At 53.1% G+C, this 27,161-nt stretch overlaps 11 protein-coding genes across 11 annotated transcripts; 6 read left to right on the top strand and 5 right to left on the bottom strand.

Moving 5' to 3' along the window:
* Nucleotides 1-2: 2 nt before the first annotated feature.
* G647_09784 (uncharacterized protein) lies at nt 3-926 on the bottom strand (the record flags this gene model as incomplete). Its single annotated transcript, XM_008725777.1, has 1 exon — nt 3-926. One exon carries the CDS (start codon nt 924-926, stop codon nt 3-5), a length of 924 nt encoding a protein of 307 aa, XP_008723999.1.
* Nucleotides 927-3,620: 2,694 nt separating this feature from the next.
* G647_09783 (uncharacterized protein) lies at nt 3,621-8,603 on the bottom strand (the record flags this gene model as incomplete). The annotated part of the gene is made up of 2 exons (XM_008725776.1): nt 3,621-4,789; nt 4,838-8,603. 2 exons carry the CDS (start codon nt 8,601-8,603, stop codon nt 3,621-3,623), a joined length of 4,935 nt encoding a protein of 1,644 aa, XP_008723998.1.
* Nucleotides 8,604-9,240: 637 nt separating this feature from the next.
* Nucleotides 9,241-11,137, top strand: G647_09782 (inosine-5'-monophosphate dehydrogenase; the record flags this gene model as incomplete). The annotated part of the gene is made up of 3 exons (XM_008725775.1): nt 9,241-9,439; nt 9,498-9,806; nt 9,999-11,137. The coding sequence occupies 3 exons, from the start codon at nt 9,241-9,243 to the stop codon at nt 11,135-11,137; spliced, it is 1,647 nt and encodes a 548-aa protein (XP_008723997.1).
* A 697-nt stretch (nt 11,138-11,834) lies between these two features.
* G647_09781 (uncharacterized protein) lies at nt 11,835-12,857 on the top strand (the record flags this gene model as incomplete). Its single annotated transcript, XM_008725774.1, has 1 exon — nt 11,835-12,857. The coding sequence occupies one exon, from the start codon at nt 11,835-11,837 to the stop codon at nt 12,855-12,857; it is 1,023 nt and encodes a 340-aa protein (XP_008723996.1).
* Nucleotides 12,858-13,020: 163 nt separating this feature from the next.
* Nucleotides 13,021-13,989, bottom strand: G647_09780 (RNA polymerase II subunit A domain phosphatase ssu72; the record flags this gene model as incomplete). Its single annotated transcript, XM_008725773.1, has 1 exon — nt 13,021-13,989. One exon carries the CDS (start codon nt 13,987-13,989, stop codon nt 13,021-13,023), a length of 969 nt encoding a protein of 322 aa, XP_008723995.1.
* Nucleotides 13,990-15,169: 1,180 nt separating this feature from the next.
* Nucleotides 15,170-16,495, top strand: G647_09779 (uncharacterized protein; the record flags this gene model as incomplete). Its single annotated transcript, XM_008725772.1, has 1 exon — nt 15,170-16,495. The coding sequence occupies one exon, from the start codon at nt 15,170-15,172 to the stop codon at nt 16,493-16,495; it is 1,326 nt and encodes a 441-aa protein (XP_008723994.1).
* Nucleotides 16,496-17,275: 780 nt separating this feature from the next.
* Nucleotides 17,276-18,178, top strand: G647_09778 (uncharacterized protein; the record flags this gene model as incomplete). The annotated part of the gene is made up of 1 exon (XM_008725771.1): nt 17,276-18,178. One exon carries the CDS (start codon nt 17,276-17,278, stop codon nt 18,176-18,178), a length of 903 nt encoding a protein of 300 aa, XP_008723993.1.
* Nucleotides 18,179-18,644: 466 nt separating this feature from the next.
* Nucleotides 18,645-20,333, bottom strand: G647_09777 (uncharacterized protein; the record flags this gene model as incomplete). The annotated part of the gene is made up of 1 exon (XM_008725770.1): nt 18,645-20,333. One exon carries the CDS (start codon nt 20,331-20,333, stop codon nt 18,645-18,647), a length of 1,689 nt encoding a protein of 562 aa, XP_008723992.1.
* A 1,493-nt stretch (nt 20,334-21,826) lies between these two features.
* On the bottom strand, nt 21,827-22,786 carry G647_09776 (uncharacterized protein; the record flags this gene model as incomplete). Its single annotated transcript, XM_008725769.1, has 1 exon — nt 21,827-22,786. The coding sequence occupies one exon, from the start codon at nt 22,784-22,786 to the stop codon at nt 21,827-21,829; it is 960 nt and encodes a 319-aa protein (XP_008723991.1).
* Nucleotides 22,787-23,362: 576 nt separating this feature from the next.
* G647_09775 (uncharacterized protein) lies at nt 23,363-24,481 on the top strand (the record flags this gene model as incomplete). Its single annotated transcript, XM_008725768.1, has 1 exon — nt 23,363-24,481. The coding sequence occupies one exon, from the start codon at nt 23,363-23,365 to the stop codon at nt 24,479-24,481; it is 1,119 nt and encodes a 372-aa protein (XP_008723990.1).
* Nucleotides 24,482-25,197: 716 nt separating this feature from the next.
* On the top strand, nt 25,198-25,665 carry G647_09774 (uncharacterized protein; the record flags this gene model as incomplete). The annotated part of the gene is made up of 1 exon (XM_008725767.1): nt 25,198-25,665. One exon carries the CDS (start codon nt 25,198-25,200, stop codon nt 25,663-25,665), a length of 468 nt encoding a protein of 155 aa, XP_008723989.1.
* Nucleotides 25,666-27,161: the final 1,496 nt, after the last annotated feature.

Genomic DNA, 27,161 nt, shown 5'->3' with positions numbered 1-27,161 from the left:
CATCAAGTTTCGGCCGCAGTGACGCCGTTTGGGCGCGAGAAAGCAGTGACGAGGCATGAACGCAAGCATGGCGGATGGGCAATCGTGGAGGGGCATGGGGGGCTTAGCGGCCATGATATCATAGGGGATCGACGACCACTTACAGGTGGGTTTGGCGGCGGATCCACGCCTAAAGATGCGCCTGCTGAGGACGCGTTCGGGGCTCTGCGGGCGGGCGTCCTGGTGGCCCTCTGGCCGTCTCCGCGACGTCGCGCTTCGTCTGCTGTCGGTGCCGAAGTTGCTGTCCAAAACGGTGTCGTAGCTTGCTGCTGATGCTGATCTGCTTGGGTCATCTGCAGGGTTCTGCAAGCCGATGCGGCATCGCGAGATCTCGCTGTTTCACCTGCGTTCCCGCGCCACTCAGGTGCCACGCAAGGCTGGGTCGTGGTATTTGCCATCTCGTCAACCTGCATTCCTCCGTCGACGTCATCAGGCCGTCTCCTGACTGGCGCAGGCCGGCGATCTCTTCGAATCTGGTGGATTTGGTGCACCGTTTGTCCTGGTCCCAGGGGGCGGCTTGCAGAGCTCCGTCGGTTCGACATGATGATCGCATGCCGTTTGCTCACAAGATTGGCGCCATTCAATCTCCCAAACGCTTTGGGAGAGCACCGGGCTTGATAGTCTTGGTAATGTTGGTCGAGCTCCCAGTCAAGGTCCAAATCCAAGGCATGGTTCATGTTGAATTTGGTGTTCAGGAGGCTGTTTGGGGTGTAGAGCTCGTCGTCGACAATGATGGGCTCCATGATCGCGGGCACTGGAGGTGGATGCCAGTCCGGTATTTCGTGATCCTCCACGCTCCACGAGTCGAAGTATGACTCCCAACTATCCGTCGGGGTGACGGTCTTGGTTGAGGATGCTATGGACGAGTTTCGCTGGTGGCAGGCCATAGTTGGCAGGTGCTGTTGACAGAGGGAATACTCGTACACAGTAATTAGGAATACAGAGCCTACACAGTAGGGTAGGTCTGCCTCACATGGGGGATAGCGAGAACAATGGACGAGGCACGAAGTGTGCAAAAGATTCAATCGCATCAGGATGGGGATCTATCATTCTTTTGTGAGCACCCGCCTGTTCCCGTACGCGGTCCATGCTGGTCGGCTTCGATCACGCTGTATGATGGCTTGATGATCCGAAATCACCGATGGCCATCAGCTTACCATACCCCGGGCCCCTCCCGCAGCCTGTCCACGGCATGCTACTCGCTCAGACTATCTGGCACTGACTTGAAGTTAGCCCAGGATTGCAGAAACAGACCTCGCATGATGGTGTTACCCCTGAGCGAGAGGCAGGTCATGCATGCTCGCTCGACTGGGTTCGGCATACCAATGCAAGGGGAGCAGAGCTCTCCCGAGCCCATACCAACTTTTTGCCAGGCGCTAGCACCATGAAAGCTCCCCACTCGTTGCTTCTTGTAAGGCTCAAACACGTCACCACCGGTGCTGTGCCGTGCCTGTCTCGCCGCCGATTCGACCATGCCTTGCTCTGGCGCGGCAAGACGACAAGGCCACGAACCCTATCAGTCCTATACATCCTGCATTGTCTAGGTCCCGGCGCCAATCGATATACTCGTCCTGCGTTGTCCGTTGGACCGCCGTTACTTTCCAGCACCGAGCCGCACTCTTGCTGAACTACTTTGACATCATGAGAAGAGATAAAAGGGGCTTGCTCGACCAGGTACCCCCTCCTCCTGGCACGAAGCCGAGTCGCGGTGGACGCGGCGACGGCACTCTCTCCAGCGAAGAGGTGGCTGTTGGAAAGGGGGCCACTAAACCTGCCCATGACCGCTTCCGCGCGCCCATCAGGCAACTGCCCAGAATCCCACGCTGCCTACTATGGACAGAGCGTGGCTCGTGACTCTGGGTGTCGGTAGAACAATTTCGTTTCGATGGTCTCATGACACCTGGAGATTTGGGCCTCTGCGGCTCGAATCTCCCGGATCCTGGCTTTTCGTACTCCATGCACACGTGTCGTAGCAGATCTTGTCGCATGACAGATGCTATACCTGTTCCTAGCTTGTGGCCTATCTCACTCCAATCTCAGCAACGGTCACGCCGGCAACGCCGGATCTGTCGAGATCCCGGAGATTTGACAGTTGACGCGGACCGTGCCCTTCCACCTTTCGATTTGAGGCGGCTCTCGCGTCGACGCTTCTGCATGCGTGCGCCGTACCTTGCATAAGTTCGCTTGGACGAGGCGGAACGACTACCCAGAAAAGACATCACCCATCAGCACACCACAGACGATCGGTCCTCTCGGTCTTGACTTGCTTGCAGCCGAGCTGTCAATAGTTCCTTTGGGCTGGTTGGCGCTCGAGCGCGGACCTCATCTTCGTCAGATGGAATGCTTCCAGTCGTCAAGTGTCTTCACCAATTCTGGTAGAAGATCTACAGCACGACACCGTGCACTGCATCGACACCTGGATGACGCAGAGCATGGTTTTCCGAATGTGTCAGAAGAATTTACCTTCCTGTCAGTTGCGTTAATCGGGGTAGCACCATTCGCAAACCTTTCCTGCATTCTGATGGAATGAACAAGGCACTGAGATGCCAAACGTAGAAATGCAGGAGGTCAGGCAGGGAGTCGCCCTGGTCGCCTGTTTACCCGTCAGACAGCAGAAGACGAGTGTAACTCCAAGCAGGGTTGTCGCTGTTTACACCATAGAGACTCAGGTGAGCTCCGTTGGCCTTATCGTGATACACAGTATGGACCCGAACTGGGTCGACATGACACGTCCGAGTCCTGCATCATGACCTCAAGGAAGGCTTACGGACCGTCTCATGGTGGAATGAAGGGAGTCCCAGAGTTTTTGGCAGCTGCTGTTGGTCGTCAGCACAGGTACATACTCCCTTCACACTCGCCAACCTCATCCGAGACGGACATCGACTCCCATCCAGCGGCCACGGTGATGGTGCTACAACCCTTGCCGGCCTCCAAGTAAAGTTTCCGGCACCTCCTGTTTAGGCTCTCCTCCTCACGACTGCACAGACATTCTACGTACCTAACGTGGTTCGTGCCCAGAGCAATGCTCGTCCAAGGTGGCATTGACCACCCCATAATCTCCGCGCAGTAAAATCGAATACCTCGTATTCAGAACCTCGATTTTGGTCGGAACCAGGAACAGCTTCACCCTGCTTCGTGGATGTGGTCGCGTTTGGTGCCATAACAGAAAGATGGGATCAGGAAGGGTGAGGGGGTTCGAGAGGCGTTCGATCTTATGGCTCTGATATCGCTCTCCCTACGTTCGCAGGGATGGAAGATTTCTACAAGCATAGGTGGAGACGGAACGCTACTACGATACAAAAGATTGAGAACGAGCACATGAATCGCGAAGCTTCGACGATTTGCGCCTTGCACAGGTCCAGTGCAAGAATCCAGTTTCGATCTGTTGAACATCTCCGAGGAAAAGGCTGAGGGCATCCAAGATATATTGTTGCAAAGCTCTTATGTGACTTTTCAGCACCTGTGCTTTCCCATCCGTCCTCTCTTTCCAACAGGGCCGAATTCGTGCCCGAGCATCTGCTGCAATCCATCGCTTCGCCCTTCTTCTCTCGATATGCATATGTGGCCGGTAGCGTCATCACTCATTCATTATAAAATTTCTTCATAATCAAATGCAGGAACAAGTTGACGTTAACCCTTAGCGCTCCTTCGAAAAACTCCATGAACTGCGTGTTGTTGAACTGCGCCTGCAACAAATCGTCCAATGGAATCTGTGCATTTGCACCCGGGATCATCATGTTACCTGAACTGCCATCGATGGTGAATACACCAACTGCATTAGAGGAGATGGTGAGGTCCACGCGATCCCATTGTCGTTCGCTATAGCCCTGCCATTGAACCAGGACACCTTTGTCGGCGAGGGTGCGGGCTGAGTACTTGTAGGAGCCGAATTTGAAAGAGCGGCCGGAGCGTTGCAGTTCGCGTTCGTGTTCCCATTGCTTGCTGAAGGGCATGACAAAGCGCTTCTTGCCTTTCTTGTTTTGAAGAGTTACCATGGCCTGCTCGATGTAGTCGTTGTAAGTCTTCAGCTGCTGTTCCAGATACACCGCTTGTTCATTAAGCCGTTCCAATGTGGTTTTGACATTTTCCAATTCTCGTTGACGTTGAAGTCGACGGCGGTGCTTTGTTCGAATGTCTACCGCAATGGCGTTGAGCAGGTCTTGGTATTGATTTGCCCTGGTCAAGCGACCGATGGATTCGAGCTGCAGAATGTTTTCCAAAGCAATGCGCTTGAGATCAGGATAAGACAATGAGAGGATGTCAAGGTGGTTGTTAGCATCAGCATATGCGCCGCGTCGCCCGCTGCCCGATCGAAGCTCTTCCGCGACCAAAGCTTCCCACTTCTCTTCATCTTCTGGGTTGATGGGCTTCACTAGGATCTCGAGGAGGTTAGCTCCTGACTGGATTCGGATAATGTATAGAACGCATCGCTTGGTCTCGGTCAACAAAGCCTTGACATCCGCATCAGGATCCTCTGAGTTCAGCAACTTGGGAGTCAAGGTGAGACTGATTTCGCTGGAGCTGACACCTCTAAGTTCACTCTCGTTGCTCTGGACGCTACCCAGTTCTCTCAAGATGTCACGAAGCACGTCGTCTTGGCTCGGACAAATGGCGCTGATCTCTTGGGACAATAGTTTGTGGATGGAGAAGATATCGGCCATTTTGATGTACAGTGTTGGTTTCGTTTTGGCATACAGGTCGTTGAACTCATCAATGTCGTAGTGCTCCTCAGCTGGCGGTATAGAGATGACTGTAAACTGTTAGTTGCAGGCAGATCAAGAAGGAGTATGAGACTCACCGTGACTCCAGATTACCGCAAACCGTTCGATTGACTCCCGTACGTAGTTGTTGAGTGGTTGAAGGTAGATATTATCGCCTCCAAACTCGCGACCCGTAGCAGCTTGGTTCAAGACTTTGGCGATCTCGCCCAGATTGCGTTTCTGCTCTTGAGTCATTGCGCGATCAGCAACGCCGAACTTCTCTGGTTCCAGAAGAGCAGGCTGAAGATAGTGACGCCATAGCCACTGGCCAACTAGCTGAAGGACAAAATCCGCTTCCTCGCCCGGAAATCGTGCCACCAGATGTTGATACGTCTGCTGGACGACAAAGCGGACACCAAAAGGCATCCGGTGCAAACAGTCCTCCAAGCAAAGGAAGAATTGATCGGTTATATCGCGAAGGTCTTGCATATGTGCGATGAACGTTGCTCTCGTCTCTGGATCTCGAATAGCTACTTCTCTGGGCACGTTGGGATCCCTCCGACTCCGCTGGCCCGTCCTCAGTTCTTCGTTGTTGATTGCTGATATGTAGATTTGAAGAGGGTCGCTCTCGAGATCAAGCGAAGCATTGTCGATGATGTTTTCCTTCACAACCGCACCAAGGACATCTCTCAAGAACTTGCGGTCCCGGGGTGATTTGCTGTATGCCGCAAAAAGCTTGTTTGAGAAAGAATTTGTTCGGAGATAGTCCTGGAATGATATTGAACAGTCGACCTCCTCTTTGATGGATCGTGCGATCAGCTTGACCAGGTAGTACTCCTCCCTTCGCTTTTGAGCATAGCCGAATATGCCCATGGCTAGATGCTTGATCCGATCGCATTCCTTCTCAGCCGTGGCGTGTTCCCGGATGCGCTTGAGCAGTCTGGAAAGATACTGTGGTTGTGTCTGGAGCAAGAAGAAGAGCTCTTGGTAATGTTCCAGTTTCCGACGTGATGTTTTGTTGAGCGCCTTCAGGTCGAACGGGTCCTTTGAGGCAATGTCAGAATTTGGCAGGAGAGCACCCACGTGGCCACCAAAGTGTCTTTGATGCTTTACCACTTCATCCAGCGTGATCTTGTTCTTCACCAGTAATGCGATCTTGATGTCTAGCTGGGTGATATACTGGTCGGCAAGTTCGTTCTGTCGCACATGCTGCACGACTGTTTTTCGAAGTCGCTCAAATTCCACTTCTTCCTCAAAGTCGAAATCACTGTCGTTTAGGAGGTGGACAAACCCTTTCAAGGTCCCAACAGGTGGGTTCTTGCCTGCGGTCAGGCTCTTGTATGCTTTGCCCTGGATTTTGGCTCGAACCACACTTTGAATTTTGACTACCTTTTCCATGTTCTCCTTGTAGTGACGCTGCTTCTCGGCAAAGCGGGTTCGAATTGCTCTTGCCCTCATAATTGCTTGGAGCTCGATAATTGATCTCTCGTTGGCTTCCAACTCGCTCAATAAGTCACCGACACGGGCGCGGCACAGCATGGCGCGTGACAGAGCTTGTAGTTGGATGACTCCATCTTGAGTGTCGTCAAGATTTCCCAGCAGTTCTGCAGTCTGGATACGAAGGAGCGCGCCCCTTCCTAAGGCCTGCAGATGACTGATGCGAGGAATATGTCTGTCCAACAATTGTCGTTGAGTTCGCAATTGATGCCTCAGAATATACCCGCGGACGACAGCTTGGAGAAAGATGGTGGAGGTTGACTGTTGGAGCAGAGCAAGCTTGAACGAGTTGTACTTTTCCCTCGCATTCGCCCCCCTCAAGTTTGCTTGAAATCTGCTGATAGACGACGAATGTGACTTCAGGGACTGTTTCAACCGCGTAACGTCCGCACGTAGTTGACCGGCTCGAATGAGGGCCTGTAAGCCGATCCATTTTGGTGCCGACTTTTGAAGAGCTTCGTGCAGTCTGCTATGAGCCGACCTGGCAACGAAAGCACGTGCCGCAGCTTGGAGTTGAATAACAGACCGAGCATGTCGTTCGAGAGATGCATGATCCCTTTGCAGCTGCCTTCGAGTCAACATGCCACGAATATTGGCTTGGAGGCTGAGGACTTCCTTCTCCGCTGCCCTGGTCTCTTCATACTGATCGAATGCATCCTGCCTAGAGAGTGCCCCGCGGATTGCTGCTTGTAGGTTGCGAATTCCAGCGTCGTGTTTGTGGAACTGAGACTTGAGAGTGCGAGTGTCAGCGCGGACTCGGCTAGCTCTGAAGAGACTTTGAAGTTTGAGAATCTCGCCTTCTTTCGATTTCCATGCTTGTTTTGTTCCGCAATGTCTTTGTCGTGCCAGAAACCCGCGAGTGGCAGCTTGGAGGCTTGTAGCAAAACGCTGCATATCAAGCCTGTAACCCACAATTTGCCGTGACCAGTCACCACGAATGCGAGACTGAAGATCGGCAATAATGGGCTCATTGTCCCATAGCTGCTGCATCATGTCGCCCAGCTGCAGTCGGACCAGAGCACCCCTGACTTGGTTCTGGAAATCCACAATGACGGCTTCTTGCTCACGCAGCTCTCGCTCTATCCGCTCATCTTCGGACTCCACTGGTTCTGGCTCAGGCTCTGGCTCGCCGAAGCTTGCACCCATGCTTGAGAAACTTGGCATACTGACGCCAGCTTTGTCCAGTCCTCGCTGTGTCTGCTCCAATTCATGGTGCTCGAATTCGAGTTGTCCAACCAGATTTCCGATGCGAAAGTCCACCATGCCCTTACGATAGAGGAGCCATGACAGTGCATGAATGCAATATATGACTTTGGGAATGTTTTTCTTCTCGTACAGGTCGATAAGCTCGAATCGGAAGAGGTCAGGTAGGCCCACGTCTTCCAAAAACCGGAAGAACAGGACGATATTGTCAGAGTGCTTGAATTGGAGTTTTGGGTTGCGGAAGATTCTCAGCTTCTGATCAGGATGAAAGGCCTGGACGATTTCGGCCAAAGTTACGCCGTCACGAAGCGCCTCCTCCAGCTGTACGATAGGCGGGATTTGTTTGTCGATGACATCTTCAATCCACTCCTTCGCTTCGCCGATGTGGCAGAGGTATTCGTATGCCTGTAGGAATTGTCGTTGTTTGTCCATCCAGTTCCTGTCACCCCATCCATAGCTCTTAGCTGCTGGCCGCCCACCGTGTACCACAGAATCGGTACGCTTCAGTTGTCTTCGATTGTGCAGCCCAACGACAGATTGACCTGGTCGGGAGATTCCAAACTCTTCGGCCTCGCCATTTTGTGCAAATCTAGATAGCGTCTTCAGATAGCCCGTTGAAGACTTCTGCAGGTCCTGGAGATCGGGCGCTTTGAAAGTGTTGCTGTGCGGGCTCGTTATACTATGATGAAGATGAGGCCTTGCCTTATGAGAGTCCTGATGATGCTCAAGGAGGTGTTGCTTGTCAACAAATATGTCTTCGGAATGGGTCTGAGGAAAGTGGTCGATCGTTTGGGCGCGAGCATGGTATGGACTCGGTCGTCTTGCGCTAGGAGTTGAGGAGGGTGAAGGAGCTTGAGGCAGAGGTCGAAGCGATTGACGGATATTGCGGTACACATGATCGGGACTGTTCTCGACACTACTGCTTCCAGCGTAAGCCTTTGTAGGTGTCATGTCCTCGATTGTGGTGTTAGAACGTTTATGTCCTGGAGATCCTCTTGAGTAAATGCTGGAGTTGGTCGAAGTCACAGTGCTCGTTCGGCTTGGCAAGAAGGCGCTGGATGCCGCTGAATAGACTGATGACGCTGTAGATGCGACAGAGGTTTGTCGATGAGGTAGGCTGTATTGATTGTCCGTCTGTGCGCGGCGGAGAGCGTAGTGCGACATCCCGGGGAATAGCTAGAGGCCAAGTGATCTGTGAAGAAGTCGAGTGGGATCGTAGTCGAGGCTTGCGGCGCATCCTCAATTGCTTGTGCTCGGTGTCATCCAGGTCGTCAAGAAGGCCGCATCAGCTTGTTGAACATACAGCTTCAGCGGACAGAAGAGGAAGTCCAACGATTCAGTGGCCCTCTAAGGTTTGAGTAGAGTTTTTGCAACGGTCTGTAAGGCATCCACTGGGTTGAAAAGGTAGATATCACGTTTGAAGTCCTGAGTGACGGAAAACTTGCAGTTGACGCTGAAGTCGTCCATATCGGGTAAAACAAAAACATTGGCCTCAGCCCCACCTTGGTCGTATCACAGCGACTCAGGGTGCGGCATGGTACGGCGAAGCAATGCGGCGATGAAGCGCAGTGGAACGCGCCTCCCTGGTGCTAATTCGCATGACTCGGCCACCAATGACAAAGTGAGCTAGCCGAGCTTGGGAATAGTGAGATCCACTTTCTCTCCGCCTTTTCTTTGTGAATTCTCGAGGCACAGGAATTTTTCCCTTTTTCTCTTTTTCTCTGGCAAGGCTCTCGCTGAACCCCAGCAGACGTTTTTCCAAGTGTCTGCTGAAAGTCGTTACTGCTTCGAATTCCCCAAGATGCCTATTGCCAATGGAGAGGTCGCCAACGGCTCTCCTATCAGCCGCAAGGTGGAGGTGCTCGACTATCGCAAGGCGCTACAAGTCCTTGAGTCCGCCTACGAGTCTCGCGATGGGCTTGACATAACGAGTCTTCTCGACTCGAAAGAGAATGGGGCTTTGACATACAATGACTTCCTTGTTTTGCCTGGTTATATCGGTACTTAAGATTTCATTCATGCCCGTCGCGGAGTCGCGTGTCTAACCAACATGCACAGGCTTCGCCGCGTCTGAAGTGGCGCTCGATTCTCCAGTCACAAAGAGAATCTCCCTCAAGACCCCTCTCCTCTCATCGCCCATGGATACCGTCACAGAAGAGTCAATGGCCATACACATGGCTCTGCTGGGTGGTTTAGGTGTTATCCACCACAACTGCTCAGCTGATGAACAGGCCGATATGGTCAGAAAAGTGAAGAGATACGAGAACGGTTTCATTTCAGACCCGGTCGTCCTCTCTCCGAAGACTACCGTAGGCGAAGCCAAAGAGCTCAAAGAGAAATGGGGTTTCGGCGGCTTCCCTGTTACAGGTATGTGGACAATCTAGCCGCTCATCTCTCGTTACAAATGATGTCCAAACACATTTACCCTTTTAAACTTTCGTTCATCCGCAGCATGAACTTGCAATGGGGAATTATGGAGATTTCTGTCTGAAAAAAACTGCAATTCGCTATGCCTAGCCGTCAATGTGCCAATCCGAGCAACAGCTGACAAATTTGCAGAGAGCGGTCAGCTTCATTCCAAACTGATTGGTATCATTACAACGAGAGACATCCAGTTCCACCCAAATGCGGATGACTCGGTGACGGAGGTTATGTCGAAAGACTTGATTACCGCTCCATCTGGTACCACCCTCGCAGAGGCTAACGACGTGCTTCGGAAGTCAAGAAAAGGCAAGTTGCCCATCGTCGACGCGGAAGGCAACCTGGTTTCTCTTCTCTCACGCTCCGACCTCCTCAAGAACCTCAACTTCCCCCTCGCTTCTAAATTGCCACACTCCAAACAGCTTATTGCAGCCGCCGCGATCGGTACTAGACCAGATGACAGGAATCGGTTGCAGAAACTGGTGGATGCCGGCTTGGACATTGTGGTTCTGGACAGCAGTCAAGGCAACAGCATGTACCAGATCGACATGGTCAAATACATCAAAGAGAATTACCCACAGCTCGACGTCATCGCTGGAAATGTGGTGACTCGGGAACAAGCTGCGAATCTGATCGCTGCTGGCGCCGATGGCCTGAGAATTGGCATGGGTAGCGGGAGCGCTTGCATCACGCAAGAGGTCATGGCTGTAGGTCGTCCCCAAGCTACAGCTGTGCATGCTGTGGCATCTTTTGCTGCAAAGTTCGGCGTCCCTTGCATCGCCGATGGTGGCATCCAGAATGTCGGGCACATCGTCAAAGGCATTGCAATGGGCGCCTCAACGGTCATGATGGGTGGTCTCCTGGCTGGTACCACTGAATCACCAGGTCAATCATACATCAATCGAGAAGGTAAGCTTGTCAAGGCTTATCGTGGGATGGGCAGTATCGATGCTATGGAGGACAAGAAGGCTGGGGGTGGAGTCAAGAACTCCAAGACCAATGCAGGAACAGCACGCTACTTCTCGGAAGGTGACCGACTGCTGGTCGCGCAAGGTGTTTCTGGGTCTGTTCTGGATCGTGGTTCTGTCACCAAGTTCGTGCCCTACCTATTAGCTGGCCTCCAACATTCTATGCAAGACATTGGCGTCAAGAGCCTAGTTGAGCTTCGGGACGAGGTAAACAGCGGCAAGGTGCGATTTGAGCTCCGGACTGTCAGTGCTCAAGCAGAGGGGAACGTCCATGGCCTGGACAGCTTTGAGAAGAAGCTCTACTCTTGAGCAGGCACATATAGCGCGATTGAGGATGACTCCATGATTTTTTGAAGACCCGAGTCGACACCGACATGGGCGTTCTGATGGCGACGGGGCGTTGCAGACGGCGGAATTTTGATATCAATGCTTGATCAATAGCGTACGAATTGGATGATTGTCTCCGAACAATATCACGATACTCTCTGTACATAGACTCACGAATCTCCTGCGAGCACTGCGATTGGAGCACAAACTTCATTCGACGAATTCAATGGACCTCGGCCCGCTCGCCGGCCCACGTCGTGTGGAGATTCTGCTCCTCGCCGAGTTCCAACATCTAACAGCCGAACGTGCGATTACTGCTCCATCCCTCAGTATCACCACCAGTCGCTCTTTCGTTCAGCCTCGGGTCATTCTCTCTGCTTTGTCGTCTAGCAGTATCTCGATGCGGGTATTGTCCTCGACATGCACATATAGATCGTTGCCCGCGTTGTCCCCAACTTTCTTTCCTTACCTTATCGGAGCCGGAGACTCGAGTCGTGTTGCCCTGGTCTCGAGCCCAGGCTCATGTGTGCAGATACCAAATCATAGATCTTCCTCATCCACTAGAAAGTTCAGCCAACAACTCTGCTCCAGGCGAGGACCCTTGCCTCAATTTCTTACCCAGATCGACGACCGCACGTCCTTGTCACTCCGCAGTCGCGTCAGGCCTACAATCTGCGCCATGTCCAAACCTTCCCCGAAGCCCAAGTTCGAAGTGCGTGGCTACTCGGAACACAAAACTCCCGCTCCGGCCTCCCCCTCCGCCAGTACGATCCTAGTCTCGCCGTCCAACGAAATCCTGCTTCTTCACCGCGTCCAAACCTCCAGCGCCTTCCCATCGGCACACGTCTTCCCTGGCGGAAACCTCGAGGCCTCTGATGGTGAGGTCCCTTCCGATCCGAAGGATGTGAACCGACATAAAGACTCGCTCGCCTACCGCACCGGCGCCATCCGCGAACTCTTCGAAGAAACAGGAATCCTCCTTGCTCGGTCGTCCAGCTCGGCAAAATCCCTCCTGCGGATCTCGCGCGACGCGCGAAAGGCCGGCAGGCAAGCGGTCCACAGCAACAGGCTAAAATTCAAGGAATGGCTTGCCCAAACTTCCGGGCCGGACGCCGTGCTGGATACAGATCGTCTGCTACCATTCACGCACTGGGTGACCCCGCCCAACGTGCCCAAGCGATTCACGACCCAGATGTACGTTTACTTCGTCGACCCGTCTGAGCAGGGAAACCCGAGTGTTCATGCGACGGCGGACCGGATTGAGACGATGGCGCCGGAGTGGCGGAGGGCGAGGGATTGGTTGAGTATGGCACGCAGTGGGCAGATCATCCTTTTTCCGCCGCAATTTTTGCTGTTGCATCTCGTGTCTGAAATACTAGATGGGCCGGGGGATAGCAAAGAGGAGGTGCTCAGGAAAAGGGAGTTGTTGAAGAGGAGGATTGAAACGGAGGGCTATCCCGTGCCGTGGAAGGACAAGTTCATCAGTCCGATCGGGATGAGCTTCGGGGAGGATGGACGGTCAGTCCTGGCGCTGGATAAACCTGGCCCAGAGTTGAAAGACAGCGGACTGAAGGGCGATGAGGAGTATGTCGTGCTCGTCAAGTTCAACAAGGAGGGCCCGAGAGATGTCGAGGTTGGGTTGAGGAAAGAAGTCCTCAAGGAGAGGAGAGAGAAGGGCGTGGACAAGGCGAGCAAATTATAGAATCCGGTGGAGTAAGGATACCATATACTGTGTAGATGTGCATTGGAGCAATCGAAATGAGATATCATATTACCATCAGTCATGGTGAACGCCGCCAGCGCCGTCGCTAATTCGAGCAGGAATCATCTCTCATCAAATCAGTCTCACCTCGGCTGGTTTTTGCTCAAAACCACGATAGCGTCCACAGAGCCGGCAAGTTGGGCCACCGCTCCTGCCATCTAGCCAGTATCTCGGGCACCTTCTCATCGAAGCTCATTCTCGCAGCTCCCGTGCCGTTCTCCCAACCCTGGGTACCGCTAATCTTCCGCTCCTGGATCGCTGCTTCATTCAGACTGTCTGCCAGCTCCAAGATCGCACCCCCTCCCACCAGCGCTTCCTCGTGATTGTCTTTGATGTCAATGTTGAATACATGTACCGGTCTGTTCAAGGGCGCCCCGCGATCTAAGAGGTTGTCCACGACGGCATCCCAGCACCGTTCCTCACATGTGAAAATCACGTCGACCACACCACCTTCTGCACCCATGGCACCTTTATCCCCGCGATTCAGGGCTTCCATCCTCGGATTTCCGATGACCCAATCGTGAAATCGTTCCGGGCCCCACTTGATCTTGCGGTTCCGATCGAGCATATTCAAGATGCCATTGTTCCTGTACAGCCGCGCATCCTGCGCATTAAGCTCCTCGTACATCTTGGTGTAACTAGTTGTGTTGAAATTATACACCTGCGGCTGCGAGATGCTAGGCCCAGGGAGGCGGACGTAGGATCCCGTGCCAAAAGAGATTACAGGATAGGCGTGCGAGGACGTGGAGAGGCGGAGATGTGCCTCCATAGAGCGGTTGTTGTTCGAGGCGCAGACGGTGCAGAATTTCAACTTGAAGGGGACTTCGTCGGTGGAGGGAGGTGCTTCGAGGGGAGCGGGTGCCGATGCTGTCAACGTAGCGGCAGCTGTCGGCGGCGAGTCGACACTGCCGTCGAGAAATGGAGATGTTGTGAGTTCTGGCTGTACTGATGGTTCAGCTGGTACAGGTGCTGAAGCCACAGGAGGAGCGGGAGGAGCTTGTGATATCGATGCGGCGGGTTGAGGGGTCTGTGTGCGTGCCTGAAGGCGGGCACGCCGGGGGTCGACAGACATGTTTAAATCGATGTTGTTATTGTGGAAAGGTGATCATATTCGTTGCTGTTCAAGGTTGTCAGTAGGACATCTCGCTGAAGTTGTTTAAGTCGCAAAATGAGATCGAGATGAGGGCGGTTCAGATGTTTGAGAATGCGTATAATGATTGTCCGCAGCATGAACTAGGACAGCTCCAATATGGTGATCATCACATTAAGAAAGTGAAAAAGCATGCAGTGAGTGGGAAGTAACTTGCCATCAATATGGGTCTAGGAGACGGGAGATTGACGCAGATGCAACATGAGAACGACGTCGCGCAGAGAGAGACGTGCTTTTCATCTAACGATAAAATGTAGCTGGCTCTGAGACCTCTGCCGAATTTTACTGATAGCGTGTGCGATACCGATATCGATGTCGAGGTCGGTGGTGAGTGAATTTCACCCCGATACGCGATCTAAGCAACTCCAGGGAATGCGAAGCTCGTCTTTGCCTAGGCCTGACTCGGCAACCTGAAACACTTGTGGGGAGCCGTTGATGGCTCATGGTTGGTCTCACACTGCCAGCCTTAACCGGCGGGCTTCTCTACCACCTACCCAGTACAACTTCCAATCCATGGTGGCTTCCCCCAGCAACCAGGCTATCTCGATGAATTCCATCGATCCTGGGTGACTCCTATTCACCGCTTACCTCGATTGCTTCCTGTTCTTCATCCCGCGATTCCTGACACTGCGCTGACCACCTGAACATAATGCGCCGTTGCATGACTCGGCTGCTCTTCTAATCTTCTCTCTGCGGCATTGACTCTATATTTAGACCTGGCGTCTTTCTTGCCCTCTCGCCTTTCTCGCCTCGCCTAATTGCTCGTCTGGGGAGAATTGTTCTCGTTCTTCTTTCTACAATTCTCTGATCGGCACCATCTACAGCGCCTGCAGCTCGCTTCTTCACGGGTCTGCGACTTCCATCCTTTCATTCCACCTTGTTCCCTCATAAGCGCGCGCTGTTGGCCGGTCATCCAGATACACCGCCACCATTGGTACTTTTGGCACTCAATTAGCCGCCCGCCTTTCGAAGCCCCTCGCGCTGCCCTCGTGGCTGTAGACGCGCCTCGACCGCCGAGTTCAGCCCTCCTATTCTTTTTGTTCGGGCTTCTTCCTGCTTGCCATCGACGTCTGGCGACGGGTCTACCTCTCCTCCTGTCAACATGGCCACCATCACGGCCTCACCTCCCACCATGTCTCCTCCTTTGGCAGCGCAAACCTCTTCTCCTCCTCAACTCCCTCCTCTGATTACCACTACCCCGACTCCGCGACGGACGAGTGCACAAAGACCAACTTCATATGCTGAGAGGCGGATGTCGTCCTTCTCCACAAACTCCAAGGCTTCATATCAACCCCAGTCTCGGCCGGCGTCGCATGTCTTTCCTGCCTTCCACTCGAGTCTACCTTATACCGTCGTGCGAGACTTTGCATACTTTACCTCACATCCATTACACTACGGACCCCCTCCTAATTCGTCGGGCCTGTCAACACCGGCCAGCGAGTCACGGAGGCTGTCAGATCCCGCCATATCGACATGGGAAGATACAAGAGGACCATGGTCGGCGCCTCCGTGGATCACAGAAACGAATATTGGTGGGTTCAGCAGGGACCGGTTACCTGCAATGAGCTTCAAGGACGATGGGCCACCGTACAGTGAGGACGAAGATATTCAATCTCCCATTGTTACCACCAGTCGCCATAAAAAGCGAAAGTCCAACGAGCGCGGGCGATCCCCTGGAGCAGCAGGTCCCAATCGCGGGTTCCTGGTCGGCGGCTCCCTTCACCCTGAAGACGGGCCTGGCGAAGCCGTTGAGACACTAGACAACACTGCCCTGCGATTTGCTTACGGACCACAACATCGCGACTCGAACTTCGCCAAACCTTTACAGCGGAATCCGTCTCCTTACAGCCCCGAGGAGCATGTGTCGGAAGATGAATCTTCAGACGCTGATGATGATGCACGGTTCTCCAAGGACTACTCGTTCACCATTGCTAGCCCTGACGAGGAAATGCACGGCAAGGCTGTTGCACTGTTTGATTTCGAGAGTGAGCACCAAAATGAGTTACCGCTCAAAGAAGGTCAGATAATCCTAGTGTCTTATCGACATGGTCAGGGCTGGCTGGTGGCGGAAGACCCTCGGACAGGCGAAAGTGGACTTGTGCCAGAAGAGTTCGTGCGCCTGGTTAGGGACATTGAGGGCGGCTTGCATGGCTTAAACTCCGTAACGCTGGACGGTGACGGGATCATGAACGAGATTGTCAGTCCTGTCTCAACCGAACCGAGTTCTATGAGCACGCCCATACCGAACAATCACGATTTCCCTCCGCAACAGACCAAGCCTAGCAACGGGGAAAAGCACCCTCCGGTGCAATCAAGCTTTTCTACCAGCAGTCGCGATTTTAGCCCATACCCGTTACCCAACAAGGGCGAAGAGGGTGCGGTCAGAGAGAGAGAAAAGGATAAGGATAAACAGGTAGACGCATGTTGACGCCTCCGCAAGTTTCACGGCCTTGAACCTTGACAACAATACCATTGAATGGAATAGATTCAAAGGCCGTCATCGACCTTGCCATCAATCACTGGGGATCTGGAACGAATCAGTCTGTCGCATCCTGAGGATGACAACAGCTATGATAAACTTTATTCTATAATGTGTTGTATGATATGATATCCTGTCGACGACATCAAGATGACGGCGTCTCGCGCAACATAAGCTATTGAGTCGGTCCCCAACAAGCCCTCGGGCGAGGCTAAGAGCAACTCTTGGGTGGAAGATGATGGATGATTGAGAACACTGATGGGCTAGAGTGCGCAAGGACCAATATAAAGACAATGGCCCTCTTAATCTGGGCCTACAACTTGTGCATCAAGGGCGCTTTCTTTCTCCTACTTCTACTGGCGGTTGTACACTTGCATTCGACGGTACGTCTTCCAGGCACAATGTCATGGAGCGATGTTATTCCCCGCAAGGCAACCAAGTAGAATCGCCCTGGGCCTCGAGTAACCAGGATCCCTCCAGTATCAAACGGCAGATTACATGGCGCCAATTGTCGCGATGTCCAAGAATGTGCCTGGGTATTTGGTTGGAGCCACTTCCAGCCTCGTCGTGACAAGAAATGACAGTCAGGTGAAATGTACTGACATTCAAGGCTGAGTGATCCCCGCACTGCCGACTATCTCCAACATACGAGACGGTACGAGATAGGACTTTTTTTGGCTGACTGAAGCCCCGTTGTACCTCTTCTTTCAACACCCACCACCTCCTACAATGGTTCAAACACCTCGCGAACTAGGCGGCTTTGTAGTTCTTCCCCTCCGTCTACCAAAGACAGACGCCTTTCCTCGAGAAGCCATACACTACCTCTACCTCAAGCCGCACGACCCCAAAATACCTGAAGAAGACGCGCCACGGTCATTGTTCCTCGTCAACATCCCCATTTCCACGACAGCGCCTTTACTGAAAGATCTATTCGCATCAAAACTAGAAGGAGGGCGGGTCGAGAGGGTCCACTTCTCAGATACGGCGACGTCGGACAAGAGCCATGCGCCCGCCGCGAGAAGTCGCAAGCGCAAAAGAAAGACGGTGGAAGAACTAGAGGCGGGACTGGACACACATTCTTTGCCGAAGGTGTTTGACACTGAGATCCACGAGAGCGGTGCGACTGCTGTCGTTGTCTTCGTGGACCGACCTAGCATGGAGCTCAGTCTGAAAAGCGCCCGCCGCGCCGCGAAACGAGGCACACCGATCTTATGGGAGGCTCGTCCCGATGCCACCACCACCACCCCCTTGGGTCTGGCACGGTGTGAACGCCATAAAAAACTGCAGTTCCCGTCGCGGAAAGACCTCCTCAGATCAGTAAACGCATACATGACTGCTTACTCGGCTCTCGAGGAGTCGCGCTCTCGAGAGAGTGCACGGAAACGCGCCGAGCCAGATGAGGACGGCTTTGTGACGGTCACGCGCGGCTCGAGGGGCAGTGTGCGTATGGATGAGGCAAAGGAGGTTGCGGAGAGGCAGAAAGAGAAATCTAAAGGATTGGAGGACTTCTACCGCTTCCAGATGAGGGAGCGAAGGAAATTGGTGCAGGAGGATATGGTCAAGAGGTTTGACGAGGATAAGAGGAAGGTGGAAGAGATGAGGAAACGAAGGGCTAGAGTGGGAGGGAGTTGAGCTTCTGCCGTCGCCGGTCCTTCAACCTCGAAGCTGGTCTACAGCAGGAAATCCGCGACGACAGTTTTTCATCGTCACATGCTGCCTGCCCCGTGGTGAGTGTTACCTCATTCTCTCTCTTTCACGCGCGATTATATGACGAGGCAGCTGGGGCCAGATTAGCGTCACGATTCGGTGGTCGAAGGTCATGTCTTCAACCCTGGGCTATCGCACGCAATGCCTAAAACAACCAGTCAACCAACTTCTCAACCATGTCTGATGTCTCAATGTGCACTTCTATGACCACGTTTGGCCCGGGTTACACGATTTACGCTGACTTGTCGATTCTTAGTAAATATACACATTCCGAAGAGTCTACTTTACAACCTGGTTTAATGCATGCATGACCCAGAGGGGCCCTGTACACAGCAACAATGCTTGCAATCACTCGAGTCTGGGGAACTGGCAACAAAGATCATGGCGAGGCTCATATCAACACAGTTGACTGCAAGTCCCGGCCAAACCGAGCCGGGTCACCATGCATCAAACCATGTACATACGCCTCCCCCACAAGACGATGTTGCCTCTTTGGGCTCGTCCCCGTCCCCTCCCTGACTGTGACCGGCTGAAGAATGTACGGCACCCTTCCCCCACCGAGGATCCAGACCTCGTCACCCACGCGGAGCGCTTTGGGCCCGGTACCGAGGAGCATCATACCACTTGTTCGAAACAGGCGCCGCATTCTGCCCGAGCCGTTCTCGATGTCATGGTGCAGTTGCGCGAGATCAATTGGGGTGTAGGAATTGGAGGACAGCATGTTCTCGACCAATGCCGTCAGACGCCTTCGGTAAACGGAGATATTGTACGGCGAGTCGTTTGGCTCCGACTCTATAAGACTGCGCCAGTCGGGATTTGTGAGCACAGAGAGCGGAGTCGAGTGCGGTTGAAATTCTGAATCGTTAGACGACCAAGGCCGCAGACGGTGTCGGATTTGCAGGTTCAGGATGTAGTCGATGAACAGGGCGCCACATTCAAGAGGAGCGGGATGTTGACGAGCGTATGTGTTTGTTGTCAGCGTCCGCCAAAGCACATCGATGCGCGATATCGGAGCGCCTTTGAGCGAAGGGAGCGGATATGGACTGGGAAGATTCGATACCATATTCACAATGCTGGCCCATGGCTCCCCTGCGTCGGTGGCTTCGTATGGCATGATGGCCGTCTCAGAAATAGTGTCAATGTGAAACCCCTGGACAGGCAGCAGACCTCGGTCCAGCGTCGTCACGTCTTTCGGCGGCATCCACTTCATATTCCCGCACGCCGACCAGTTGCAGCGTCCCCGGAAGTCGAGAGGGTATGGTGAGAGCGGTACAGAATAATCTGGGACCCAAGATGGCAGGCCTTTGGTCTTTGTCAGGGAGCGATCCTGCACGTGTGACAAGAGATACAGGTTTCCATAGGTTCGCAGCAATGAGCAGGCCGCATCAATGTAGACCTGTCGGGTCGAAGTCTCATAGTTGGGCTCGATTTGGTTTGTTGATGAAGATGTCCTGCTCGCGAGGCCGAGAAATGCATACACTTTATCCCTGGGGTCAGTTGCATTGGTGTGACGATGTGTATCAATCAGCATTCTCAACGAAGGCGCTCCTCTGTTCCCTCCTTTCTCGTATGCCTGGAGGGCGTTCCGCGTGCTGTTCAGATACACGGGCTCCAAGCCAAAATTGGTATTGCTTGCGAGAAATTTCTGGTACGCGCCACGACATCGATTGAGCTCGCGTAGATGTCGCATCTTCTCGGTCGAAAGGTGGTGGTACCACCTCGTTGCGCGGATGAACTCGATTGTCCTCGCCAGATTTTCCCAGGGCAACGTTCGACTGCCGCAGACAACGCTTACCTTCCGCGCCAGTGCTAGTTCCTGGACCACCCAGGATCGACTGAACCAGGGCCGATTCGTAAACGCAATGAACCCCAACCAGTTGCGATAGGTCAACGGCTCGACGCCGGTACCGCGATAGCAAGATCCTTTGGGGTCAAAGAAGCCCGTGTACGACATGTCCGCCCACTTTGCCCTGGGAATCCTCGCAATCCTCTCAATCACGGTAAAGGCGTCCGGCGTAAATTCATCTTCTTCTCCGAGCCATACAGTGACTCCTTGGGCCGTCCGAAAGATGTCCGACATCAACGAAACTTGAGTATTCCTCTCTGTAAGAGAGGATTGATCAATACACCTGCGCAATGCGTCAGTAGGCATAAACACCGAAGGCGCCGGATCCTAGGAAACGCGAAGTAGGACCTTGAAGGACTGTGTAAGAATGACAGAGTGCTCGCGGTCTCAAATAGGGATCATAGGACAACTCATATGGAGGAAGCCAACGTCACAACTTTCTTCTAAAGGTAAGGGAGAGCAGAATATCAGTGTGGGAAAATGCTCGTCAGAGAGCCTCGTGATAGACGACATTTGTTCTGGTCAATGTAGTCTCGAAGATTGCCCAGTTCGCCTCCTTGGAAACCTGAAGGGATTGATTCCACTTGTGTAGAAACAGAGTCTTGCACAGACAGCACTTGCTACGCGAAGGAAAGAAGAACTCACAGTGCATCGACCCAGTAGAAGTTCCTCCTCCTGGGAAACTCATCATGCAGATGCGGGTGGGTGCGGGCCAGCATGGCCAGCGCATCGTGAAGATTGGCAGTGACGCGGAGATTCCTCCCATCACACTTGACGGGAAAGCATGGCATATTCTGCGTGAGTTTGATACGCAGCAGCGATGAGTGACTGCCGGATGTGGACGCAGGCGACGCAGACGCACTGCTACTGGTGACAGATCCAGCTCGGCCGTCATTCTCGAGCACACTTCGAGCCTGCAGGCGCTGAAGAAAAGCTAGACGACGCCAGGTGCTGCTCCTCGCGGGCCTCGACTCTGGGATGAGTGGGTAGCCCCAAGTGTAAGACAGTGCTTGAAATGGAGGCGCATCGTCGACGTTGTGTGTGCTCAACGAGACTGCGATCTTTCCACTACCATCAGAGGAAGGAAGAAGAGGGTGGACTTCGAGCAGGCGGATAGATCTTGCTGACGGGAGAGGCCGATACTGATATGTTCGCGACTCTGAAGTTAAGGACGAGAGGAGTTCTCTGGCATTGAACCCGCGACGGACTCTCATCACAATATATTGGCGATAGCTCCATTCCCCGTAGCTTGGAACACTGCGATAATTCTCAGATTATTAGTCGTTTTTCATGCACAAACGTGACAGCCCAGCGACTAAGAGGTCAGGTGGGTGTTGAGTAATTAGTTCAGATCAGATCAGTGCCGAGCCCATCGTTAGGTCGTAATTGACAAGGGTTCGTGTCAGAGCTAGAGAAGGCGAAAAGGGGCTATGTGGTTCCAGCAGGACGCCTAACGACGCTGTTCGAACAACCGGTGGCAATGGTGGGATCTGACAATTATTCTATGTAGCACTTCCGTAGCGATGGTGTAGCCTAGCAGAATATCAAGGTGCAACTATACAAGCTATACAAGTCGATTTCCACTACTTCATCGCGTGCGTCGGTGAATGTCCACATTCGTTGGCGCCCAAGATATTCGAGCTCTCAGCCTTGTGTCCATGACCTGCTGGCTGACCAGCTCGGTCGATTGCATTAGATTCTGCGCCATTAAGCCACTGGGTGCATCGTCATCCTAGGAGACCATCAACGATATTGTCGACGAGCTCAGTTGTCATCCGCAGCCCAGGATCGTGATCCGGATTTACCTCAGCAATACTGAGCCCGACAATTTTGTCACTGCTCAGGAATGTCTTGAATGCCGCCATGGTGGCCTCGAAACTCAAGCCTGTCCAGTTTGGTACATTGCCCAATGGACAGAGTCCCGGGTCAATCACGTCCACATCTAAGTGGACGAGGATGTAGTCGACCTTGTCTTCCATCCATTCCAATGCGGCCTTTGCTTCCTTTACTGGATTTCTGTGCACAAACTGAGAGGTAGTCACGCGGAAGCCATGGTCGAACAGGTAACCCAGGTGCTCTCGCTTGTTGGCGGGTGAATTGATATTCAAGCCAAAGAGAAGGATGTTGCGGTTGTCCACGACTCCAGCGCCATCGGGTCGACAAAACACTCTCATACTTTCTAGAGCACCTTCACGTAGGGTCAGATGTGTGAGTGTCATTCCGGCGATGTTTCCGGACGAGCTGGGTTCGCTTGGCGTATGCAGGTCGCAATCAGCGTCCATATAGACGATCCCAATGCGGTTCGTCGTTCCTTTGAAACGTTCCCAGTAGGCCGACAGTATGGCCGGGCAGTACAGACATTCGCCAGAAAGGATCAGCTGAAATGGTGGCGGGCGCCCGTTTCCACCTTCGTCGGCCGCAAGAGCATTGCCAACAGCTTCTCGGACCTTGTTACAGGCCTTCACGGTTTCTGCTTCATTACGCGCTCCATTAGGCTGACGTGTGCTAGAAGTCCATCCCGCTGGTCCCTGTGGTAAGGCGGTCGACACTGTCGTTTGCCAGCCCGCAGCAGCCAGTTTGTCCTGGAGGCCGGCGGTTTTGAATGCTCCTGGGGCTCGGGACTTGCCCGAATAGACCGACCCGACGTCGGAGGGCACGTTGATAATGTTGATGGACCGGGAAGGCATGGGTGTTGCCTTACGATTCTTGCTTAGATTCGACAATATGTCTGAACACTGAATGAATTCGGTGACAGACAAAATGAAACACCAACTCCTCAAACCCCTCTTGTATCAGAAACGTCGAAGCACGAAGTCAATCACCTTTGAAATCGCCGTGAAGCCTGAGCTCGTCAATCTTGACAATGCTGATTCTCGAAGGGCGCGATACGCGCTTGCTTGGAACTTCATTGGTCAAGGATACATCTTCCCGTTCTGGAGTGTATCTTTACATGGCCGCATCGTCCAGAAGGCTTTGAAACACGCGCGGAAAGTGGCATCAAAGATCACCGATGCCTTATTCAACTTCGATTGATGGCACTGTGGGCGATAGCTGCGTGGTGTTGTTGACATTATCATGGAAGCAACAGAAAAGTGTGCTACCGCGTAATCTTCAGCGCTGATTCATATGGAAGCTCAATGAATGGCGGCCGGCGATATTCAGCTCGGCTTTTTTTAACTCCGTAACGTCTTTCGCCTTGTCAACACGATCTCAAGATTCTACTGCTCTTGATCCATTGCACCATATCACACAACCCGCTCAATATGCGTCCATCATCAATAAGGACAGCATCAATAGCTGCTTTGATTCCGAGATCGCAGCCGTCGCGTGGAAGGTTGGCAACCTCTGCAATTCGATCGATATCATCGTCGACCTCACGATGCGCCACTGCTCTCCCCATCACGGCCACCGGACCTCCTCCGAGCGCCCCTGTCCCAACATCCCCACAGTATGGAGATCGCGTTGAAGAGCGACGGCGGAAAGCAGAAATGCTCAAGCAAGGGAAAGAGCTGCGCGCGGCAAGTCAACCGGGAAGCAAATCCAAGCCTCTGCAGAAAAGATTCTGGAAAGATGTGCACGTCACAGAAGCTCCAGAGGGCTATCAAATTCTTCTAGACAAGAGACCGGTCAGAACACCCTCAAAGTCAATTCTCACCATCCCTCGATCGAAGCCACACCTTGCACATGCGATCGCCATTGAATGGGACATGCTCGAGTCGGCACAACAAGCATTGAAGAATCATAACATCCCTATGACCTCAATAGCTGCGCGGGCGCAAGACATCCTCGAGGCAGAGGCGAGGGGCGACGCTACGGTGCGAAATGAAATCACCACAACTATGTTACGGTACCTGGACACGGACACATTACTGTGCTGGGCACCCGAAACAAAGTCAACATCACCTTTGGAAATGCAGACCGGGCGACCAGAGTCATTAAGACAGGTCCAGATAAAGACGGCGAAGCCGATCATAAGCTTCTTGAGTACTTCAGTCTGGCCCGGTGTCGACATCAAGCCCGTGTTGGATGAAAACAGCATCATGCCCACCAAGCAGGATGAGTCCACGAGGAATGTGATCAAGGGTTGGATCGCCGGGCTCCCTGCATACGAGCTGGCGGCTCTGGAACGGGCGGTACTGGCAGGAAAGAGCCTCCTAATCGGGGCTCGATTGTTGATCGAATGGAGCGAAGAGTTTCGGGACATGCAGCGGGACAGCGGCGAGCCGCGGTTTGGCATTCACGAAGCCGCCGAAGCCTCAAATCTGGAGGTGAGATGGCAGACAGACATGTGGGGGGAGGTGGAGGATACGCATGATGTGAACAACGAGGATATCAGACGGCAGCTTGGAAGTGCAGTCCTGCTCGTGACGGGCAGCCGGTAGAGGCACCAAACGGCGCTTCATGTACTACACTGTCAATGTATAAAAGCCCGTATCCTCTAATGTACACAGTATCACAACGCCAACCCGAAGGAACTTCGTCCTGCTTAATATGCCCGATCAGGCGGCGCGCAATGTTCTCTACCGCTCGCCGGCTGCGAGTGTGGAACGATGGACTGGTCAGATCTCGTCTTGGACGCCACATTTGTGGCTGTCAACCCCTTTCGTTATTGGCCAGTGCCATCTTCGTCCCCAGGAGGGAGATGACGTCGTGGTCCCTGGCTGGCTTTACATACTTCATCAACGCTGTCGATCATAACGTCCTCGTATCCAACGGCTCCGTTTGCCATGTTTTTCTTGCAGGACGTGCATACTGCAGTAGATGCTTTTCCTCGCTGGGTAAGCAGCTGTCAGAGCCCTGCGTGAAAATGAAAGATAAACCGTGTGCACCGCCACAGTCTGACGGCTGAGGAGCATACATATGATGATGCAGCCGCCCGCACGCGACATTTCATTCTATATAGAAGAATGCCTTGGAAGACTTGACCGTCAGTTGCTACCTTCCCCTGATCCATTTACCCCAAACCCGAAGATTTGTCACAATTGCCAAAGCTTTCTATCAATTGAATTGGCCCGCATCGCCAGATTTGGTACACGGTCGAGGTCTAGAAGAGTGGTGTAGAAGGCACCCTCAGACAGCAGCATCCTAACACGCCAAAATGAGGATACCACTCTTCAAACGCCTCATCATAGCCACTCTCAACATCCTCTTTCCTCCTGTCGCCGTCATGATGATCACCGGCCCCAACGAGGATTTCATCTTTAATTGTGTCATGTTCATCCTGGCCGTCATCCCCTCTCATATTCACGGCTTCTACATCTCGCTCACTTACTTCAACCGCAAGCGGAAAGTCCGCAAGGGAGTCTACCCCGGCAAACCGAAGCATCTCATCTGGAGCGACAGAGTGAACAACGGCGGAGCCAGCCGAAGGGAAATCGAGAGATTGAGACAGGGGAGGGAGCAGAGCAGACTAGGCAGACGAGCTAACAGCCGAGCTTCGGGGTTGCCAGAACGCAGCAGCTCCAGGAGACGGGTACAGGAGTGGGACGATGGATACAAGGAGTATGCCGAGTCCCCACAGATGAGCAGAGTTGGGACCGGCAGGAGTGGCCGATACGGCAGGTGACGAAAACGGAGAGGCGGGATTCACTACGACAGTTAGTCGACATCATCGATGAGAAGTCGCAACTCTAATGGCGCAGACGCCTTGGTCTGGTCTGATGGGGGATAGGGATCTTCCATACCACCGGTACATTTCCACGCTGATCCTCTGCGTGTCCGACGATGTGATGTATTTTGCCGATTCACGCCATCTACCTGTTGCTTCTGACAGAAACCGGGTCGACCAAGATATGTAGAGCGGGTCAAAACCTCTTCTACGCAAGATTCTGTATTACTAGTAAGGAGCGTATCTAGGGTGCGTGTCTGCTGTGTTCGAGTAAGGACCGTCTCGTCATCCTGGCACCAGCCCTTGCCCATGTTCGCTTGATAGTGCAATCGACAATACACAACGCCGATGCTTTCGGGAAACATCCAAGGAATGTGACGACTTCGCGTATTACTTCCTCCTTCAAATCATGGAAATCGACCCAAAGATCCTCCGTACCTCATCCGTCATTCGGTGGCTGCATTGTGTGGATTTCACGCAGCCCTTCACCATCCCCCATAGCTGCTGTAGCTGCTTGTGTACGTCGAAGTATACGCTGGGTACACGGAACTGTACGTGGATGTGTAGGTTGGGGTGTAATAAGTGCTGGTGGAGTAGGTCGAAGTGCTTCGGGAAGCTGGCAGTCAGCTTGCAATTCATCAGGCCGCAAGAGTCAAGAAGAGCATGAGGAAGAGATATGATCGCCCAGGGATGCTTACGGGTAAACGGTGCTATAGACGGTGCTGTACACAGTGCTGTATGCTGTACTATAGGCTGTGCTGTAGACAGTGCTGTAGAGTGTGCTGTACAGTGTGCTGTACAAAGTGCTGTAAAGGGTGCTGTAGTCTGTAACCGTCGAATAGTCGGTCACGGTAGAGTAGTCCGTGACGGTCGCGTAATCTGTGACGGTGGCATAGTCCGTCACGGTGGCGTAGTCTGTAATCGTCGAGTAGACCGTCTCCGTCGATGTCGGGTAGTAAGTGGAGTAGGTCGTGGTCGGGTAGTACGTGGTTGTAGGATAAGTGGTATACGCCGGATCTGCTTATCAATCAGCATGTCCGAATGTGGAAGAACCATCGCAGCGCCACATTCTATAGAGCTGTCCTGAGTAGAAAGGCAGACTCACAAACGGAGGTAGCATAGGTCGAGGTGTAAGGATAGGTCGAAGTGTAGTAGCCTCTCTTCTCGACATCAGCCTCTGGATGCGGCAGACCCAGAGCGAGGCCAGCGAGGGCTGCGACGATCAAAGAGCGTGAAGCGACCATTTTTGAAGTTGCTATCAAAGAGTCCGTGTGATTCGGCTAGATCAGAACGTGGAACGGCCGGAGAAGGGAAGAGGCTGAGTGCAACGAACGTTTGCTGGATCTTCGTGTTACAGGAAAACGCGAACACTGTGACGAAGACCCATGGTAGACGATACTTATACCCAGTACTTACCAGCTTCCTCTTCGAAGGATGAGACATCGCTGACCATC

This window comes from Cladophialophora carrionii (assembly GCF_000365165.1).
Source record: "Cladophialophora carrionii CBS 160.54 unplaced genomic scaffold supercont1.11, whole genome shotgun sequence".
Taxonomy (NCBI): Eukaryota; Fungi; Ascomycota; class Eurotiomycetes; order Chaetothyriales; family Herpotrichiellaceae; genus Cladophialophora; species Cladophialophora carrionii.
Note: the sequence above shows the minus strand (reverse complement) of the source record. Positions and strands in the feature narration are given on the sequence as shown.